Source organism: Danio aesculapii, chromosome 14 (genome assembly GCF_903798145.1).
Source record: "Danio aesculapii chromosome 14, fDanAes4.1, whole genome shotgun sequence".
NCBI classification, from domain to species: Eukaryota; Metazoa; Chordata; class Actinopteri; order Cypriniformes; family Danionidae; genus Danio; species Danio aesculapii.
In genome coordinates, this window is record NC_079448.1 from 36,796,389 (window position 1) to 36,819,437 (window position 23,049).

Genomic DNA, 23,049 nt, shown 5'->3' on the forward strand with positions numbered 1-23,049 from the left:
GTAAATTCACGAAACCAATACAAAGCCTAAAGGTAAAGGTATTAATTTGTCACATCATCCTGTTTTATTCTGCTCCTTTGCAGCAGCGCCCGAACATATTTTGCATGCTTAAAGTTTAATATGACAATGGTTTAACATGATAAATGTTTAACATGGCTTAATGGATGAAGATTGTTCCATAATAACCAAATTCAGCATACAGCATATAAAAATATATCCATGTACTATGTGCAGACAATACACAACTGATCTGAAGTTTACACATCAGATTTTAATAATGATACAGCTCACTTTAAAACCATACTGTAAAAAAATTCTTGCTGCTTTAAACTTTGGACTTTTCTAGTCACCTCAACTCACATCAATCAAAAATATTAAGTTAAACTTTGTATAACTCAAAAAATTTGCTTGAAACCTGGTTAGCTCATATTAAATAGGTAAAAAAAAACATAAAAATATTTGTTGTCATTACATTATTTTTACAATGCAGATACCAGATACAGCACAAAGTGGAATTTCCATCTGAAAACGAGTCACACTGAACTGTACTGAGCCACACCATGCAGTGGAAATGAGCTAATTGACTGTTAACAGTGGGAGAAACGCACAAACATAGCCACACAGCCAGCCAACAAATGCGACAGATGAAAAAACGCAGACAAAAAGCTATGCTAAGCTCAGCTAAGACCAGGTGATTCAGCAACAGGGGGGAGACATGCTAACAGTGGACGCGATGGGGCTCTAGTGGTCCTGTACCTCCCCATAGCTGAGGCGCTCTAGCCTGTCATCGGAGCAGTATCTGTGACTCGACTCATAGGACCAGAAGTCTGGTCTCTGCACTTCATAAATGGCTTTAACCTTAGGCAGCGCTGCCAAGTCTTTGTAATCAAGGATCTCGTTGTCCATTTTTGCCTGAGGAGAGGGACACAGGACAGATACACACACACTCACTCACACACAATGCTCAAATGCAATGAGCAGGACTGCAAAAAACAGCAATGGTGACAGGCGATGACAATGTCAACAACACAGGATGAGCTGGAGGCACGTTTGCTGGAACACAATGATTGAAACTGTGAAGCACATTAATGGTGTAAAATGTCAGGTCCCCATTGCATTTTACACTATGCAGTTTAAATGATCCTCAACATATTTTGTTTTGTGTTCAGAAGAGCAAAGAATGTCATGAGGTGTTTTTTTATTGGTTGGGGTCTAAACCAGTGTTTCTTAACAACGTTCATGGAGGACCACCAAAACTGCATGTTTTGGATGTCTCCTTTGTCTGTCACAAACATTACAGGTCTTTCAGTCTCTGTTAATGAGCTGATGATCTGAATCAGGTGGTTTTGGTTAAGGAGACGTGCAGTGCTGGTGGTCTTCCAGGAACGTGGTTGAGAAACACTGGTCTAAACGACACTTTTAAATGACACTTGTTTTTGTTTTATATGTAATAATTAACTTCACTCAGTAACTGAACCAAGCTAAATCAAAGTCGATCTTTATTGAACTGAATATTGGCAGCTTTTTAAAGGGTTTGGCTCATTTTTAAAGTTTGCATGACAGATTGTGTTACTTTTCAGGTTGATGTGTTACAATAGTTCATCCCAAAATTGCAAAACACTTTTAGATATATTTTCACAACTGAAAAATATTTAAACAAGACATTTCTGTATCTCCATTGATTTAAATATGAACTATCTGATGAATCACTACCTGGTCCGACTGCATTCAGCCCAATCTGAGCTGGGATTGAATCGGCGATTCTTTGTATAGGAGTTGGTTTCTCTAACAAGGAGGCTAAAGACCATAGCCTCTAGCGTCTGTCGCTAGAGCACCTTTAGAGGTCAGAGGAGTAAGGTTTACCTGCATAGCACTTCGCTAGCTGACTTCCGTTACACTCACCCCCCTAAACCTCGCTCCCATCCCGAACGAGCCCCCATGTGTAACCCACTGGTCCTACTGCACCCAGCTTGGTCTGAGCTGGGATCGAACCGGCGATTTTTTGCATGGGAGTCGTTTGCTCTAACAAGGAGTGAGGATTACCTGCATAGCACTTTGCTAGCTGGCCTCTGTTACACTCTCCCCCCTAAACCTCGCTCCCATCCCAGACAAGCCCCCATGTGTAACCCATTGATCCTATTGCACCCAGCTCAGTCTGAGCTGGGATCGAACCGCTGATTCTTTGTATGGAAGTCGTTTGCTCTAACAAGGAGGCTAAAAACCATAACCTCTAGCCTCTGTCGCTAGAGCACCTGTAGAGATCAGAGGCGTGAGGTTTACCTGCATAGCTCTTCGCTAGTTGGCCTCCGTTACACTTACCCCCCTAAACCTCGCTCACATCCCGGACGAGCCCCTACATATAACCCACTGGTCCTACTGCAGTCTGAGCTGGGATCTAACTGACGATTCTTTGCATGGGAGTCAGTTGCTCTAACAAGGAGGTCAGTGGAGTAAGGTTTACCTGCATAGCACTTCGCTAGCTGGCCACCGTTACATATGTATATACAGTTGAAGTCAGAATGATTAGCCTTGCTGAATTAGCCCCCTGTACATTTCCCCCCAATTTCTGTTTAATGGAAAGGAGATTTTTTTCAATACATTTTTTTAAACATAATAGTTTTAATGACTAATTTCAAATAACTGATTTATTTTATCTATGCCATGAATTTTTTACTAGTTTTCAACTTAAAGTACAATTTAAAGGCTTAATTAGGTTAATTGGGCAAGTTAGGAAAGTCATTGTATAACAGTGGTTTGTTCTGTAGACAATAAAAAAATGCATATGGAAGCTAATAATATTGACCTTAAAATGGTATAAAAAGCTATTATATTAGCCTGGACTTATAATATAATATAGTTTAAGTATATTATTTCTATATTTATATAATAAAATATAATAGGAAATACTGTAAAAACATCCTTGCTCTGTTAAACATTATTTAAAAAATATTAGAAAAAAAAACAAGAAAATCCACAGGAGGGTGAATAATTTTGACTTCAACTGTATATGTAAATTAAAACATTAATCAAATCTAATAACTCATAAGACATGAATTAAACAATTTGATCCACATGGATTCATCTCTATATGAACATTTTGATGAGTCAAACTTTCAATGGAAAGTATCTCTCAAATATGGTAAAAACAAATTCAAAATTCCTTCCTTTTGGTTCTGGAGGTGAACAATAACGTGATGGGTTTGGAACATGAGGGTGTATATGAAATGTCATCCTCATTGAAGACATGGAATGCTTATCGGTGTGTTTTAGCAGCATGCTTAATGATGTTAATACTGATTTCAAAACACTGTACCGAAATGTGCGCAATAATTCCAAATGAATGTCTAATATTAACGCCACCCTCAAAAGTAATAATTCATGGTCAAACTGCAGGAAGTAGTAGTAATATGGTTTTAAGAATATAAAACTTTCTTTTCAGAAAAGTGTTTAGTAAAGCAACAAAAAGGTTGCATGTAAAGTCAAAATAAAGGTTGTTTCATTTAAAACACTGCTAACAAAAAAAATAAATATTATATACCGGCCCTTATATGAGAAATATGTATGTAAATATGTATTTTAATTAAGAAAAATGTCTTAACATATTTTGTATTCAACAACATGAGAGTGAAAATGAAATGTCAAGATTTCCACATGATAAAAATTGCAACGCCCTATCGAAACTATAAAATAAAGGTGACTTGACATTTAAAAAGATGGTGACTTCCTTTACCAACAATCCCATGGAGTGTTTTAAGATATTCACTCCTAATTGAATTTCTACCTCAGACATGTACAGTCTCATGCTTGACCTACAGCGGAGCGTGGATCGGCACATATGCTTACACTGCGTTATGCATACATCAATCACACACATACAGTATAGCGCAAAGGTTACACACTCGGGCCAGCTTTCTCATCCACGTGTGATGTTAATGACCACACCACTGCAGTACGCACGCAAATGCATTAAGAGCAAGCCAATAAACTCAAGCATGAGAGCCATCTATCTTGGGATGGCCAATAATACTTACATTTATGCATTCGACAGAAGCTTTAATCCAACCTTTAGTGCATTCAAGCTATACAATTTGATCAGTACATGCATTTCCTGAAAGTCTGTAGGCTGCATTTTGTGTTGTAATTGCTATGATTTGCCAGTAGCGCAAACATGTGGATCTTCAGAGTGCTTTTTTTTAAAGTCTCTCAAACATTGCATTTATTTGATCAAATCCACAGTGAAAACAGTGATATTGTGAAACTACAGTGTGTAAAATAGCTGTTGTCTATTATTATGTATTTGAAAATGTTTTTGTTGCAAAGCTGAGTTTTTAGCAACCTGATGCTTCAGAAATCAATCTACACTACCTGACAAAAGTCTTGTCGTCGGTCCCAGTTAAACAATAATAACTTGACTTCGAGTTGATCATTATGAAAAGTGGCAGAAGGTAGATTCTTCTGATGAATCATCTGTTAAACTGCATGCCAATCATCACAAATACTGCAGAAGACCTACTGTATTGGAACCCGCATGGACCCAAGATTCTCACAGAAATCAGTCAAGTTTGGTGAAGGAAAAAACTTGTTTTGGGGTCACATTCAGTATGGGGGCGTGCGAGAGATCTGCAGAGTGGATGGCAACATCAACAGCCTGAGGTGTTAAGACATATGTGCTGCCCATTATATTACAAACCACAGGAGATGTCATACTTCATACTTCAGATCTCATACTTTAGCCTCCACATCAAAGTTCTTGAAATCAAAGAAAGTCAAAGTGCTCTGGGATTGGCCAGCCCAGTCGCCAGAAATGAACATTATTGAGCATGTCTGGGGTAAAATCGAGGAGGCATTGAAGATGAAGCTAAAGAATCTTGATGAACTCTGGGAGTCCTGCAAGAACACTTTCTTCGCCATTCCAGATGACTTTATTGATATGTTATTTGAGTAATTGCAGATATGTATGGATGCGGTCGTTCAAGCTCATGGGAGTCATACACAAAATTAATTATTTTTCCACTGCACCATTTTATATTATTTACTGGACATTATTTCTGCTAAGTGACAAGACTTTTGTCTAAGCAAAGTCAGATCTTACTGTCCTAATTAAATCATTAAAAATCAAGGCAATATCATATTTTATTTCGGTAAAATAAGCGTAATCTATATATACCTTTTATATAAGCCACTTCTGATACCAAATGATCAACTAGAAATCAAGATATTACTTATTTTTCCTAAAACTTGGATAGGTGACAAGATTTTTGTCAGGTAGTGTAATATGTTCATTTAGTGCTAAATGTTAAATGATCTGAATGATTATCAATGTTGAAAACAGCTTCACATTTTTCTCCAGGACTTAACAGAAAGTTTAAAAAGCATTATAAATGTATTTACTGTATAACTTTAGTGTGTCCTTGATGAAAAAAGTATTAATTGCTTTCAAAAAAATTCTTTACTGACCACAAACTTTTTTAACAAGTGAATGTTGGTTTAACATTAAAATAATAGGTCACTGACATTGACATTCTATCAAAAGGTATGATTAATTTCACTGTTTATGATATTTTTATGCATTTTGCATTCAATTAAAGATTGAAAGTTCATTAAATGGCCAAATAAATTAATAAAATCCTTAATGCAAAAAATACAATAAATCAGGTTGACTGACATAAATAAATTGTGAATAAATTGTGAATAAATTATGTCAGAATTTACATTTTGGGTGACCTGTCCTTTTAACTTAAATAAATTATAATCAATAAGTCAAGGTAATCAGGTTTCAGCTGTATTTTTTAAGTTACACAAACTGTAATGTTTTAATAATGTTTTAATTGAGTTTAATTGATGCAAGAAAACGCTAATTTGATTCAACTCATAAATTTAATGCAGCCACAATTTTTTTCTGTGTACCTAACATTAAAATGAACACATAATCCCTAATTATTATAAATGTAAAATCAAATATTCTTATTGTAAAACATTTACAACGCTTTGTGAAGCGATTGGCTACTTACACAGATGACTCTGCTGGGTGAACTGATGCTGGAACCTGGAGGAGAGATGGAGGCTTCTGATGTGCGCCTGAGCTGTAAAATAAAATAGCAGATTTGAGATTGAGATGTATAGGCTTTTTAACACAACACAAACAAAAAAGACACTCACTCTCAGTTTCCTCTCTGTTCGAGATGCTTGTTTACACACAGGATGCCACACTTCTGAACCTGAGACAAAAACAAAGGGGGGGGGGGGGGGGTAATTATACAGTGCTAAATACTTATAATCCACCCATATGCTCATTCAACACACCTTCAGATGATATGGTTTAAGAATGTGTTATTGGATTAAATCTCATGAACATCTGTTTGATGCACACTAGCAATGAAAGGTTTAATAATATTAATAATAATATTATTATTAATAATAATAATAATAATAATAATAATAATAATAATAATAACAACAACAACAACAATAATAATAATAATAATAATAATAATAATAATAATAATAATAATAATACATGATAAATTGGTAGACACTTTTATCCAAAGTGACTTACAAATGAGGAAAATAGAAGAAAATCAGCAATCAAAACCGCAAAATAAAACATAATTAATATGACAATACCCAGTTAGTCTATTGTTGTTAGTCAATTAGTGTTATTGTTAGAAGACCAGATGTGTTTGTATTTATTTTTATACAACAGTTCATTCTGGGTCTGGAATTTGATTGGCTGATAGCCGTGAAACATTCTGCAATATCAGAACTCGTACAGCCTCTTCACTCTTCTGTATTACTCCACCCACAGAGAGTGACAGCAGATCAATAAACTCACTACAGTTTGACAAATATTGCAGTTATTGGACAACATAATGTACTTTTGGGGCTTTTCCAGGCAAGAATGTAGTTGTTTAGATTGCAACTATGCAGTTTATTTATAATGATGGCGCATATTTTAAATAATTATAATTCTTGAAATACAGCACATCGGCATCCATCAGCCTGTCATACTGAGCAGAGCAAAGACGGTTGTCAGTTCACAAGATGGTGACAGAGACCGCATAATAGGCCCTTAGAGGAAAAAAGATCATATCAAAACATTGTAAAATTGGTGAGTGACATTCTAAGTCGATCTCTCTCTTTTTTATGTGGTACTGCTGTATTTATACCATAGTAACTGTAATGTATTGAGTGTGAGATGGGACTCACATATCAGGAATGTGTGTATTTTGTGTTGGCCACTCTTTGCATAACCCCGAGTTACATTTTGGTTGGCCATCTGTTTGTTTCTAATGAGTCTCCTTATTCCTGCAGACTAGTTGAGTAAAAAGAAAGGAGGAAGAAATGCTTGTGTTTAGCGTTTTCCCTTATCGCAAACACAACAGTAATCTGGTAGTGATTGCATTGCTTTGGCTTTTACGGGGTTAATTATTGTGATCTCCCAATTTCAGCAAGAGAAATACTAGAAAATGTCTCAAGACTGAAGGCATTTCATGCTGTTCAGCCTTATAATCTTAAAATGTGAGCACACTCCCCTGTTTTGTCATCACTTTAGACATTACGCTAGAGAATCATTCAAATACTAGTTCTAAAGTGACGTTGGTGACTTAGTAATCATTTCTGCAGTTTGTACGTCAGCTGCAGATGTGAATGAATGGCGGAAGAAAGTAGTTCCTCTTACAAAAGGATTTTTACCCTCTCTGTGTTTGATTTTGTATATATATACACAATTATGCCGTCAAACTGTTGTATAAACACAATATCACATTTGTAGCAGTACAATATTGCTGTATATCGTCACTTGTGGGACACTACCATATCCCACCAGTGCCGATATATATGACATTAATGTCCATAATGCATTTACATTATCAGATGATATTCTACACACTGCAAAAATATGCTTTGTTTTTCTATTGCTTCAATTCGAAATATTTAATATTTTTTGATTTAATCAAGAAGCATTGTCTAAACCAACATAAAATAGAAAATATTGTCCGATTATCAGAAATAATAAGTTGAACTGAAGAAAGTTTTTCCTTAAAACAAGCAAAATAACCGGCCAATTAAGTGTAAGTAAAACAATCTAGTTATCACTATTTTTTTTTTACCTCTTTGGCAGATTAGTTTGCTTGCTTTAAGTAAAAACTTCTTATTTAAGGATACTTACATATAGAAAAAGGCGTATTATTTCGGAAAACAAGAAAATATTTTTTGTTTGTCTAGAAAATGCTTCTTGATTTAAACATTTTTAGATGTTTGGACTAGAAACAAGACAAAAATCTAAGTAAGAAAAGCATTTTTGAAGTGTGTCCATTATTATATCAGTTATAATAACTAACTATAAATATAAATAAATCAATAATTATATTAGTTTTATTCTAGATTTTTATTCAGTTTGGCATCTTAGCCCAGGCTTCCAGTCACATTACTCCTGACCTCACAGGTGAGATTGAGATGTGAAAGCAAATGGAGAGCTCAAGCTAAGACAAACACATTTAATGTAATCACTCTAGGAGGAAAAAAAGGGCCAGAGTGCATTCATTCAACTGTGCCATTTCAATTTCAGATTGATGGTTTTTTTAATCCCATGCTCTGTCTCTGCTCAGCTCTCTCTGTCCTTTCTCCTTTCCTGTTTCCACACTAGTAGTGTAAGCCGCCTTTAAAATGGATTTACCTGGAGGCGTGTTCGCTAGCCTGTAACACAGTTTAACATTTCACACATCGATGTGAAACAGAACAGACAAACACACTGAAAGAGCTGCAGTGCATTCTAATGTCCGCCAGCCGCCGGCACTGAAAGTCATATGAGCGATCACAAGCTTTCCTAGAGCAAATCTACTGAAAGAGGCATTAAGATTTATCATCATGAGCCCCTGTGACTCTTTGAGAAAGAATAACATCAGTTTCTTCATTAAAGTCTTCCAACTGCAGCCTTAATCTCCCACATGAATCTTGCATATTGTTTGTGATGTTTATTATGAAAGATAGCGATGGAATATTCTAAAAGAGCTCTTTCATTAGCAAAGTCCTCTTCTGCTCTGTCACAAGGATGAATTAGGCCTAGAGGAACAGTTAGGCTACATTCTTCGTTCTACTGATTTCCATTCATATACTGTGAACACGCAGTGCACTGTATAAAAGTGTCTTGAAAAATATCTAGTAAAATATTATTTACTGTCATCATAGCAAAGATAAAATAAATCAGTTATTGGAAATTAGTTATTAAAACTATTATGTTTAGAAATGTGCTGAAAAAAAATCTGCTCTTCATTAAACAGAAATTGGGGGGGATAAATAGGGGGTTAATAATTCAGGGGGGCTAATAATTCTGACTTCAACTGTGTATATATATAATTTTAAAGCCTGAAATGAAAAGACAAAAAAAAAGAATTCTCCTAAACTCACATTAGTTGTTTTACAGAGTAGATAAATGTCATCCTAGACAACAAAACCAGAAATAAGTGTCATTTTCGTAAAAGCTGAATGAATAATTGAATGAATGAATTAATTAGTAAATAATATTTAACTAATATACAACTATTTTAAATCTGGAATATGAGGGTTCAAAAATCTAAATGCTGAAAAAAAATCACCTTTAAAGCTGACTAAATAAAGTGCTTAGCAATGTTCATTACTACTAATGACAAAACAATAGGAAATCCTAAACAGTATAAAATTTAGTAATTATCCTCATGTAACATAATCATTCATTCTTTTTTTTTTGGCATAGTCCCTTTATTAATCAGGGGTCACCACAGCGGAATGAACTGCATATGTTGTGTGCAACGGATGCCCTTCCAGTTGCAACCCATCACTGGAGAACATACACACTCATTCACACACATACATTACGCCCAATTTAGCTTACCCAGTTCACTCATAGAGCATGTCTTTGGACTTGTGAGGGAAACCGGATCACCCAGAGGAAACACACGCCAATACGGGGAGAACATGCAAACTTCACACAGAAACGAGCCAAGGCTCGAACCAGCGACCTTCTTGCTGTGAGGTGACAGTGTTACCCACTGTGCCACCGTGCCACCATGTAACATAATCTTTACTTAATATTCTTATGATTTTTGACATAAAAGTAAAATCTATAATATTGACCCATACAGTGTATTTTTGGCTATTGTTAAAAATATACCTGTGCAACATAAGACATTAGAAGTTTTGTGTTCGAAGGTCATAAATATGTTTACTGTCAATGAGTGCCTGTTTTTACTTTCTTTGTCTGTGTATACTTATTAAAATTTATATGTATTGATTTAGCAGATTTTGGTAAAATCTTTGTCAATTTAAATACAATAAACACCTGAAACAATCATCGTAATGTTTATACATGAGTAAAATTATGGACACTACTCACTTCATTTATTATAAGATGTAAAAACAAGTTCATTTAGCAAAAAAGCTTCGCAAGTATTGACTGTGCTTGTTTATAAAAGGTCAAATAAAGAACCGGATGTGTTTTTTATAGCCATTTTCATTTTTAATAACAAGTAACACTTTATTTGTAAATAATATTTCATAAATCAATGTCTTAAATAACCTTTGCATAGTCCTTGAGCTTTCATTACATTTGCCAAAATCCATTCCAGGACTGGGAAACATAAAGAAGTGAATTATAACCTGTAACCTGATGTGTTTTTGTACTATATTAATGTGTATTATACTGTGTATACAGTATTATAGTCTTTACAACACTTTGTTAATGAATCCTACAGCATACTGTAAAATTAACTACATCAAAGTGATAAACTGTAATCAATACTGTACACTTTAGTTTTCATTAAAGCACACTGTGGTGTATTGTAGTAATATATACCCTATAGTTATATATTAAAACATATAATAAATATAGTTATATATTAAAAAAAATACATAGTGTATAGAGTAATTGTTTATATTTCTACAGTTGCTGTGTTACTATTGCAACCATTGCGGATTAATTCAAGTATTAATATAGCATGGTTCAAAAACATTATAGTATTTACTATATATTACTATAGTATAATTTCATGTGCACTTTTTTGCAACATTATTTGAACCTGATTTGGTTAAATGTGAATAATTACGTCACAAATGCATGTAAAGCAATATGTAAAGCCAATATCACATATTTAAAATCGTAATAAAGACACTTTTGGAAATTAAATGCCTCATTAAAAAATGAACAGAAAATAAAACAGCTTACTTTGACCACCTGAGCGTGGCGATCACCATTTTCTGAAACTTAAGCAACTTTTACTGACCATGTGTTGAGAAAGAAAAACAAAACCACTTCCTTATTTGGAGAAGTTGCAGACTCTGTTTTGACCCCTATTCAAGGAAAGTGTCAGCTGCCGGCCTGTGTAACCTTTCCTCACCTGTGAGATACATCTCCTCTCCTTCTGTAAACATCATCTGACACCGGGCACAGCGAGCACACGTCGGGTGGTAGTGTTTTCCACCTGCCTGGACAAAGAAAAACCACGGACAAATAGAACAATAAGAAAAATCTCTAGAGGATTGTAAAACGACATGTACAAACACGCAAACGATCCACCTGTTAAACACATTATCACAAGCGCAATAAACAAAGTAAACATATACTTGCCTCAACAGCGTAAGCAACAGAGCACTCCTTCTTTATGGCTGTTTTAATACTGCTCAAGACTAATTTGAGCGCCACAGACATTTAATGGGTCTCTTGCTCACCGTATGCATGCATTTAAAGCTTACAGAAATTCTTCAGTGCCAAGAATTGGTAATTAAGAGAACTATTCCTTTGGGCCAGTTAAAACAATATGAGCTTGTTGACAGAACTGCAAGAACGAACACCATTCTTTAACGTTTACACTGCTTGATTGGAGTCGCAAATGAGATAAGTAATGGACAAATGAGAAAAAGTAAATTAGAGACTGAAGGAAAAATGCATCCATTCATGCATTCAGTTCAACAGTAATATTATTATTTTTTTTTTTTTAATAATGTAATATAATTTGTATTTTTATTGATATGATGGTAGATGGTGATAAGTGATTGTCTTAATTAGTTACTTGAATCACTTACCCACTTGTTCAGAATTAATAATCCATTTAGGAACCAAACAGGACTGCATTTATAAGCGAGTCACTGAATATGTCACTAAAATGATTTGTTCAGAACACCGATTCACTCAGAAAAAGCATGTGACCATGTTTATAAATGAGCCATTTAATCAGTACTTATTAACTGAATCAAATTGATTCCTTGGAAAAAATTCAGGAACAAAACCAACCCAGGCTCATTCTGAGTACGTAACACTATATACATTGCTGGAGAGAGCAAAATACGTTGAAGAAGGTACATTCTTTTGTAGCTTTTGTTCTCGCAAATCCACCAGAGGCCGCTTTTTAAAATCTCAAATTTCTGATATGATCTTAAGTAAATCCACCATTCGTGCCTGCAGTTCACACGTAAATCTACTGTCGACTGACTAACTGACTGACTGACCAACCGACCGATAGCCACAACCCACCCCCTTCCCTAAACCCAATCAATAGTGTTTTAACAAGTACAGATTGTCCCGTCCACCCCCTTCCCTAAATCCCTAAACCCTCGCAGTGTTTTAAAAAACGTTTATCACATTCTCACACTGTTATTTACCTATTTATTTTATTTTTTGGCTTTTGTTTTTGTTTTACCTGCTTTCTAGAACCTCTCTTCGTGGTCACAGTCAACTCCGCTCTGCTTCTCAAGTCCGCAGACGTATGTGTTGAGCTCCCAGACAAACTGGTAACGGGAAAAGCCGTTTATACAGAGGTAATCGGTCAGCTGGTAAGCGAGAAAAGGATTGACGTCATACCGCCTCATATCGTTAGTTTTAAAGACTAAATGCAGCCATTTTTCCAAAGTTCTGGCTACATAATTTGCGATCTCCAGAATTATATAGACCTTATTCTTCAATGCGGAAGTGTGCGCGTTTTTGCGATTGTTTTAGAACTTCCTATTCAGCTGCCTGTGGGAGAAATGACTGGGAATAATAAACGGCAGAAAACGGTCAAACTACTTACTCTACAAACAAGTGTTTGCATGACAATACAGACAAAGTAGAATATTATAATAAGAAAATATCAGTTTGCAACACCAAGCAGCAAAACGAGCTGTTTTTAACATCTAAATAAGAATGGAAGTGAATGAGACCGGAAGTCTCCAGCCAAAATTATTCAAATGGCTGCGCCCACTCGTACGCGGAGAATAAGGTGAAAATGAGGCTATGTTTTCAAAATGAGCCTATGTTGCACCAAACATGGCACTGAGAGGTTGAATCAGCCTATAAAATACATTTGCTCAAATCACTAATTCAAACTGGAACATTTTTGTATCTCATACATAAAGACACTTCAAAGTCATCTGAATCAATCAGTCAAATAATACATTCAAAAATCAGATTAGTTCACAAATTAAACAACTGACTTTTTGAGTCAAATTAACGAAACTGATTCATTAGAAAGTTGTTTTAACATCAAATGTGAATTAATGCTTGAATCATTGAAAGCTTGTTGGTAACATTGACAGACTTGAATCTTTTACTCAAATGAGTTGTTCAAACACTGATTTCCCCAAAACTATTGTGCTTTGGTCAGAGACACACAACCACTGATTCTTTGTGACTTCATTAAGAAGTATTTTGCATAACAAAAGCAGACAAAATAGAGTATGGACAGTAGCAATATATAGGCAAGTGCTGAAAATACACCAAATACTGTCTCATTGGGAAGTCCAGAAAGGCAATGGATATATTGGAAAGGAGGCCCAGAGCAGGTGGCAGAGAAGGCCAGTTTATGAGCTTGAGACATAGTGTATGCTGTCATTGCTCTAGGAATCAGCGAGCTGTCAGTTTCTAAGTGCTCAGAGGCATGCGGTATCACTAGGTGTCTCCCAAGGGGAATGAGTGCAAACCAAACAGGCAGATAAAGATAAATCAGCTTGTGTCCCACTAGCTATAAATAACCTGACTTGAGCTCTCGCTGGAACACAGAGCACTTCACACCAGCCACTCAGATTGGGATAAGAGCAAACAGAGCGACAGAAATGAGTAAGTGTTTGCGTGAGCGCACAGTCTCGCATAAATGATTTTCAAACGTGTGTGTATTAGCATTAAGCTTCATCAGCTTCCCTACTCTCGGCTGGCAAATTATCTCCTTTCTTATTTGTATGTAAACGATCTCATCATGTTTCGCTCCCCTGCGACTGTCACATAACTCAAAGTTTCACACACTCTCTGTTCGACTCCATGACTCCACATCTCTCCAGAAATATATCCTTCTATCTTTCTAACCATCACTCACTACCTACTGAAACGTTCATGGAAAAGGCCTTGACATTTCAAAGTTTCCAATCCAATTCCAATCAATCAATCAATCAATCAATCAATCAATCAATCAATCAATCAATCAATCAATCAATCAATCAATCAATCAATCAATCAACAAAGGAATCACCAAACCAATGAATAAACGAACCAATCAATCAATCAATCAATCAATCAATCAATCAATCAAATCAATCAATCTCTTTATCTATTCATCCATCCATCTATGTTGCTAAGGTGTGAAATTGCTAGGATGCTGTGAGTGGTTGTTAGGGTTTTCCAACATAAGTTTCTACGATGTTATGATCCTTAAATATGTGTGAGGCCTCTTTTCAGCGTTAGTTTCATCATCTGGGAAAACTGTAGGTTTGATCATGGCTTTGTGTAAGTAGATCAAACAGTGAGCTGTAGATGAAGAGAGCCAAACATTTAGGAGGATGAACAAGAAAAAAAAACCTTCAGAAGCAATAATAGTGATGTTGGCCTGAGTTGTTTTTTTTCTCTCAAAGTATTCTCTGTTACGCAAGTTGTATTCTTTCCCATCTGTAAACTATAAATGGTCAGAGTGTTTTAGGAGAGAAAAAAGTAAGCATTTCAGGAAACAGTGGTTTTATTCGCTATCTGAGCTTCTTTAACTATCTCCTTGTGCTTAATCTTTTAAGCACCAAGGTATCCTGCCTCAACCATAGACTGTAAAATATATGGACGGGTATCCGTGACGTCACCCATAGGTTTCTGAAGAGCGCAAAAGAAGCCACAAGTAGGCGCGGGCAACCGTCGCCATTTTGTTCGCGCGTCATCGCACCCACGGCGGGATACCAAACAAGGGCAAAGAGGCGGAGAGTGGGCGGAGCTACAGACACCTGCTGGCACTTTGCTTAGACCTGGCAGACAGACTTTACTTTGGGAGAAACGCTTAATACTTTATTACCTGCGACTCGTTTGTGTTCTGACCACATGTGCTTGGCTGTACACTATATCAATAAAGTGTTTAGACTTTCAAAAACACTGTAGTAATACATTGAGCCACTAAGCATTGTTCTTATGACGTTTTTCTACAGGAGGAAAACGCGAAATACTTCCAAACACTTCAGATATAGTGTGTGTTAGTAAATGCAAGACTATTGATAAAATCCAGCACAACACTGTATGACAACGCTTCAGATGACTGTTCTAGAGCCTACAGCTAATCAATCTGTCACATTCTGGAGTGCTTTACGGGTCTAAAGAAAAATATTAATGATAAATGATCTTAAATAAAACAAATACATTTATAGAGATGGTATAAAAGTATATAACTTTACTCACATGGGAAACGGAGGCCACGTGAACGGTTTGTGAGCACAATTAAATGCACACAGCATCCCATATCATCTGATAATTGTAAGAAATAAGTCCAAAAGGCAGCTGACTGTGTAAAGCCACATAAAACAACACAAAATACGATGAATATGCCGAGATCAGTGGCTAATCTGCCGGATTCAGCTGAGGTGAAGTGACGGCGACCAGCGAGACCTAGCTGTCACTCAAGTGGCCACGCCCTTAATTATGCAAACTTAATATAACCTAAAATAAAGGAAATGGATGAGTTATAAAAAAATTCACCCCCCTCACAGTTGTCATGGAGGGTAATAATAGCTATATGAACCAAAATCGTTCTTTGTACCAGGCTGTAAACACCTTTTTTTCTGCTGTAAAGTTGGCCATTCTAACAGAGGGCTCAATTGCACTTTGCTCTATTATGGAGCCAGGACTAGCGGAATTTTGATGAATTGCAGTTTCAGTTACTTCCGTATTGGCTTCCCGAGGGAGAGCGGGAGGTTGCCGCTTGGCCTCAACTGCTTAATAGATTGATTCATTTTACCATATAACTCAATGCAATCACTGAGTCTTTGGCTTAGCTGAGGGGTAATTCACAGTCGATAACAATCAAACACTCAAGTCACTCATCATAACTGCTTTATGTGAATATATTCATAGAAGTCAGTAATTCAATAGCTCAAGTTTTTCACAAGGGGTATTGAGTACAGAAGACATTAATTGAAAGACATTTAAAAACAAATATATACTAGCATTCAAAAGTTTAGGGGATTGTGAGAATTATTTAATTATTATACTCCAATTAACTTACTGCAAAATAACTGTTTTCCGTTTGAAAAAATATTTTAAAATGTCCCTAAACCTAACCCTAACCTATCATTTAATCCTGTAATGGCAAAGCTACCCCAGTCTTCAGTGTCAAATGATTGGCACATTGGTATATAATAATTTGATGCTTAAGAAATTTCCTCAAAACTTGACTACTTGACCACACTGAACCTTGATTTTAAACAGAGCTATGCTAAATGTTTGTAACATTTAACTATTCTATTTTGTGGGTTTTTGAGTCTGGGAAAAAAACAAGCAGCATTGTAAACTTACCTCCAGCACACGTCCACTGATGTATCTGTCGCACGTTTCACACTTTATCCCAAACTGAGCATGGTAGTCTGACTCACAGTAAGGAACGCCGTCTCTGCATGCATAATAAGACTCACATCAATGAACACATTCTTAGACTATGACCAAAAATACAACACAGGTGTTTCATTTGTGAAAAACTGAATAATTATGACCTTCAATTATTTTATTATTATTGATACAAAAGTGACAAAACTCTTCAGACATCAATTTGGTAACTACTATTCAAAGTTTGGAGTCATATACTGTGCCTTGCCTAATTACCCTAACTTGCCTAATTAACCTTGCTAAGGCTTTAAATGTCACTTTAGGCTGAATACTAGTATCTTAAAAAATATCTAGTAAAATACTATGTATTGTCATCATGGCAAAGATTAAAGAATTATTATAGATCATTAGAAATTAGTTATTGAATTTATTATGTTTAGAATGTGTTGAAAAAATCTCTGTTAAACAGACATTGGGGAAGAATATATATATATATATATATATATATATATATATATATATATATATATATATATATATATATATATATATATATATATATATATATATATATATATATATATATATATATATATATATATATATATATATATATATATATATGGGGGGCTAATGTTTTATGAGGGCTAATAATTCTGACTTAAACTGTAGATGTATCAGCTCAGATATTTTTGGTGTTGCAGTATATTGCCCATTGTGTTAACATAAAATGACTGTCACCAGCATTTTAGCCTATTGCTTTGCCTCTGTCACTTTGTCTGCTCTCTTTGTTGAAGGCAGAAGCAGGGCTCCGGCAGCTCCTCCGCACACCGACACAGCGGATACTGAGTCTGACAGGTGAACAGCAGGCCTTACTGAAGGCCTTCTGTAGTGTTTTCCTGATGACTACAGCCAGTTTGGAAGAATAAGTGCAACAGTAGCTACTTGGTTTCAAAGCTGCAAATGCCACCTCAAAATAACACAAGATTAGGATAATTTTAATAACCAGAATTTAGTGCTGTGCTTGACTTGTGTATAAATAAAATAACATATTCCAAAATTATTGTATCTAAAAAATTATATTATATTATATCTATACAAAAATCTAAATAAATAAAAAGGACTATTCAAATGTTGTTAATTTAACCTATGTTGCCCATAAATGAAGTGAATTTGTGCTAAATACTGAGGAGGCAATTTAAAACTCGCAGCTATAACTATATGCAGGGGGTGGCGCTGTGGAGCATGCAGTGGAAACTGGATTTACTGTTTTTGATTGGCTGTCATTCAGCACAGCGAAGTCTGGAATTACTTTGTTTAGAATGATAAACGTAGTGTGCAAGTTGTAACCGCTGCATTGATTATTCATATGAAATGCAAACATTGAAACACGTCTTTATTGGATGATTGAATAAAGACCATATATTCATGACAAAGAACATTCATTACCATGCACCCTAGTACACCTGAGTGAGCGAGAAGACTGCACAACTGATCTCATAGCACTGATTATTAAGTGAGAAACTAAAAACTGTAACAGCATGAATGGAGAATAATCATAAAAGCTTGCTTTCAAACTTGGCACGTCTGGCTTTGTTTACATGCACTTTTAAAATTAGATAATAATGGTTTTTTTTTTTGCAATATTTCACTTATTTATTTATTTTTTTGGAGGGGGGGTGGACTTAATGTAAATTTTTTTTTTAAAATAACTTTTAATCACATTTTTTATGTTTTTAACAAAATAATATTAGGATATAATAAGACAAGGGTGACACGGTGGCTCAGTGGTTAGCACTGTTGCCTCACAGCAAGAGGGTCGCTGGTTTGAGTCGCGGCTGGGTCAGCTGGCATTTCTGTGAGGAGTTTGCATGTCCTCCCCGTGTTGGGGTGGGCTTCCTCCGGGTGCTCTGGTAACCCCCACAGTGCATTAACATGCGCTACAGGTGAATTGAATAAATTAAATTGGCTGTAGTCTATATGTGCGCTGTACTATCACCGCTGGCCAGCACAGGCCCTCTGACAGCTTTGTCGTTTGGGCCCCTAATAATATGGGGGCCCCAAAAACTGCGTGGGCCCTTGGTATTGTCCTAATAATGTGTAAAACATATGCTGGATAAGTTGCTGGTTCATTCTGCTGTGGGTTGTGGCAACCCCTGATTTATAAAGGGACTAAGCCGAAGGAAAATTAATGAATAAATAACACAAGCTAGCTCTGTCTGCAGCTAAATATGCATGTTTGAAAATACTGTAAAACAAAAAACAATGTTTGTTAAAACATGCGATAACATCCTTCTCATTAAACTAAATTAAAATAAATGAATAAATAATGTATTTAAATAAATGTGTGTATTGTGTGTGAGTGTATTTGTTCTCCACAGTGAATATGCAATTTGTTTAGTACATATGTTGAATCATGCTAATATAGACTAACCAATGAAAACCCATTAAGTTCTATACTCCACAAAGGTGCGCTTGCAATATTATGCTATAATATCATTAAATAAAATGCACTTAAGATGACAAAACAACGCTTATCCCATATATTTCTGTGACAATACATTGCATACCAAAATAATGTAGTAATCAGGACAGTCCTAACGCTCACTGAGGCTGTATTTATTTTCAGAAATGCAGTAAAACAGCAACACTGTGAAACACCATGAAGATTTTCTAATTTATTATTTTTTATATTATCATTTATTTCCCGTGATGGTAAAAGTGAAACTTTATTAGACAATTCTCTAGGCTTAATGTCACATGATATTTGAAAGGTGGTATATAAATAGTGTGAGATTCCAATGCAAATTTATCTAATCAGCTACCCATTAAATACAGGTCAATTATTTCTAGAACTGAATGTGCAAAACACTTTGAAATGACTGAAAATTACACCCCAATTACCCTAAATTAAACCAATTCTTTTCAATAGTCATAAAATGAACAATTAAATAATTTAATGTGAGCTCCAACATGAAATACAGGCTGCTTTGAACAATGTGTGTATATGTGAAGTATGTATGAGAGAAAGAAGCAGGTCAGGTGAACAGAAGGACTCACTTGCTGATATACTCTCCGGTCAGGACGAGGCCGCAGGTCTGACACCTGAAGCAGCTGACGTGCCACTGCTTCTCCAACGCCAGCAGAGATTGACCCTGTTTGATCTCCTCCTTACAACCTGCACAGTCTAAAAAGAGCCATGGGGAAGGGAAGAAAGCTTATATAATGGACTTAAGGTTCAAAAGTCTTTCCAGCATCCAGTCAGCCTTGATGGGTTTATTCACCTTTTTCCTATGTCCCATGGTGCTTTGTGTGCATTTTAGGAGTAACAATAATGTAATCAGTGTAATGTTAAAAAAAAAAACTGGGTACAATGAGGTGTCATTATTCACCTCACATTTCATCCATCAAGTATTAAGACATCATTTTATTAACAAATTAGCAAACAGCAAAAAAAATGTGACAAGTCGTTCTGCAATATTACAGATGTACCCTCACCGGCTACTTCATTAGGTACACCTGTCCAACTGGTCATTAATGCAAATTTCTAATCAGCCAATCACATGCCAGCAACTCAATGCATTTAGCCATGTAGACATGATCACGACGATCTGCTGCAGTTCAAAAGAGCATCAGAATGGGGAAGAAAGGTGATTTAAGAATGTGACATGGTTGGTGCCAGGTTGGCTGGTCTGAGTATTTCAGAATCTACTGATCTACTGGGATTTTCATGCACAACCATCTCTAGGAATTACAGAGAATGGTCTGAAAAAGATCAAATGTCCAGTGAGCGGCAGTTCTGTGAACGCAAATGCCTTGTTGATGCCAGAGGTCAGAGGAGAATGGCCAGACTGGTTCTAGCTGATAGAAAGGCAACAGTAACTCAAATAACCACTCATTACAACCGAGGTATGCAGAAGAGCATCTCTGAACGCACAACACGTCCAACCTTGAAGTGGATGGGGTACAACAGCAGAAGATCACACCGGGTGCCTCTACTGTCAGTTAAAATCAGGAAACTGAGGCTAAAATTCACACATGCTCACCAAAATTGGACAATAGAAGATTGGAAAAATGTTGCCTGGTCTGATGAGTCTCAATTTCTGCTTCAACACTTTGGGCCCATTAGTACCAATTGAGAATCATGTCAACACCACAGCCTACCTGAGTATTGTTGCTGACCATGTCCATCTCTTTATGACCACAGTGTACCCATCTTCTGATGGCTACTACCAGGAGGATAACGCCATGTCATAAAGCGTGAATCATCTCAGACTGGTTTCTTGAACATGACAATGAGTTCACTGTACTCAAATGGCCTCCACAGTCACCCGAACTCAATCCAATAGAGCACCTTTGGGATGTGGTGGAACGAGAGATTGGCATCATGGATGTGCAGCCGACAAATCTGCAGCAACTGCGTGATGCTATCATGTCAATATAGACCAAAATCTCTGAAGGCTATTTCCAGTATCGTGTTGAATCTATGCCACAAAGGATTAAGGCCGTTCTGAAGGCAAAAGGGGTGCAACCCGGTACTAGTAAAGTATACCTAATAAAGAGGCCGGTGAGTGTATATTAAATATTCTATATGTAATATACTGTACTATGTGGAACACAATGAGAAAAATAATACAAAGCACAATCAACTCCAAAAGAGCTTTGGCCACACATGACGCCACATTAAAACACCAAGTGTAACTTTAAACAAACATGAATTATTTGCAGCACAATCTTATTAATTTTCTTTTCAGCTTAGTACCGTTATTATTCAGGGGTCACCACAGCGGAATGAACCACCAACTTATCCAGCATATGTTTTACGCAGCGGATACCCTTCCAGCTGCAACCCACCACTGGGAAAGCACAATCTTACGATTTGAAGTAATTTGTTTAATTGTTTTGAATGGCAGCTCCTCAAACCAGAAATCTTATCATTTGAAACTCACTAGTCACATGTGGAAAAAGCTGGATAAATAACACAAGAAATACAAATCAATAAGCCTGTATGAAGGCTCAGCTTAGGTGTGATTTTTCTAAATCAAACACACACTTTATATACTAGGTAGAGCAGCACACTATGCACGACAGTAACAGGATTTTGAGCACTAAAAGGTCAGCGCATCATTTGTTTTCCTGCATTTTGTGCATGTGCTTCTTCAAAATTAATAGGGTCAATCTCTAGACAGAGAAAACTACAGTACAGATCCCTCCTCCATTCCAACACTTTCTTCTTCTTTGGGTGGCATGTGATCAAATGTTTAAGTAGAACATAGGATGATTCATATTTGTGTACAAGTTTTATGATGCAACTTGTTTTGTTGTAATTTAAGGAGGTATTTCCAGACTTTGGCAGACTTTTAGAAATTTAATCTGATCTGGTTAAGCTCAGACACTTAAACCTGATTATTAACACATTGCCATGGCTATTAACAGGATGTCTAACAGGATGAAACTTAACAGGATGGAAATAAAAAGTTAAAGTTAGCCACTGCCCAGGGAGGGATTGAGTGTTAGATTTAAAGTTCTATCTTGAAGTTAATTGAGATGTTGCTGCTGTAACCATTATCATGCTGGGTTCACACCAAATGCAAAATTACTATAAGTATTTGTGTGAGTAAGTTACATATAAAGTCAATGCATACTTGGGAAAGGAAGCAAATCAGCACTAAGCAGCACAAAAGGGTATATGCGGAAGTATGCAGAAGGACTTTTAATTTTTCAGTAACCTGGGTCAAACGCTTCGCTTAAACTGTATGGCGTTACAAAATCAGTGCATTTAAGGTCTGTTTTTTTTTAAATCAACGATCTTCACTGCCTGATTGATTTACGATATAAATTGGGTCTCAGAATGTACAAGAAGCACTGCATTACATTACATTTTCCCACGCCATGTCTTTAAAATATGAACATTTATTTTACTCCAGTGTTTTTAGTGGAGTTTTTGCTAGCCTGCTGATCTTGATGGGCTGCTTTTCATCTCGTTTTACGCTTGAACCACTAAATGAATGCTGAAGTCTATTTAACTGATTATATTTTAATTACATAACAACATTGATGCTGTAAAATGGACTAAATAAAATTTTAAAAACTCACATTAACCGGTCACCGTAGGTTTATCGATATGGAAAGAAACACTAGTTGTGCATGTACACTAATGACGGGAAACACGTGATGCATTTACCGTGAAAGTTTGGAATGTGGGGTTCAATGTTTTGAGGGGAAAACATATGAGTAATCTAGAGCAATTAATGCTGCATCCT

The 23,049-nt window shown here is 36.1% G+C and overlaps 1 protein-coding gene across 4 annotated transcripts in view; it reads right to left on the reverse strand.

Moving 5' to 3' along the window:
• The window catches only part of ablim3 (actin binding LIM protein family, member 3), a 130,821-nt gene that overhangs the window by 35,796 nt on the left and 71,976 nt on the right, over nucleotides 1–23,049 (reverse strand). For 3 of the 4 annotated variants that reach the window (XM_056471935.1, XM_056471936.1, XM_056471937.1), the window contains exons 5-10: nucleotides 19,847–19,973; nucleotides 16,760–16,853; nucleotides 11,370–11,457; nucleotides 6,160–6,218; nucleotides 6,012–6,083; nucleotides 757–912 (exon numbers count right to left, since the gene is read on the reverse strand). In XM_056471935.1, the coding sequence (XP_056327910.1) occupies nucleotides 757–912; nucleotides 6,012–6,083; nucleotides 6,160–6,218; nucleotides 11,370–11,457; nucleotides 16,760–16,853; nucleotides 19,847–19,973 (596 nt within the window). The remainder of the gene's footprint in view (nucleotides 1–756; nucleotides 913–6,011; nucleotides 6,084–6,159; nucleotides 6,219–11,369; nucleotides 11,458–16,759; nucleotides 16,854–19,846; nucleotides 19,974–23,049) is intronic. The other variant, XM_056471938.1, reaches the window with a different exon arrangement.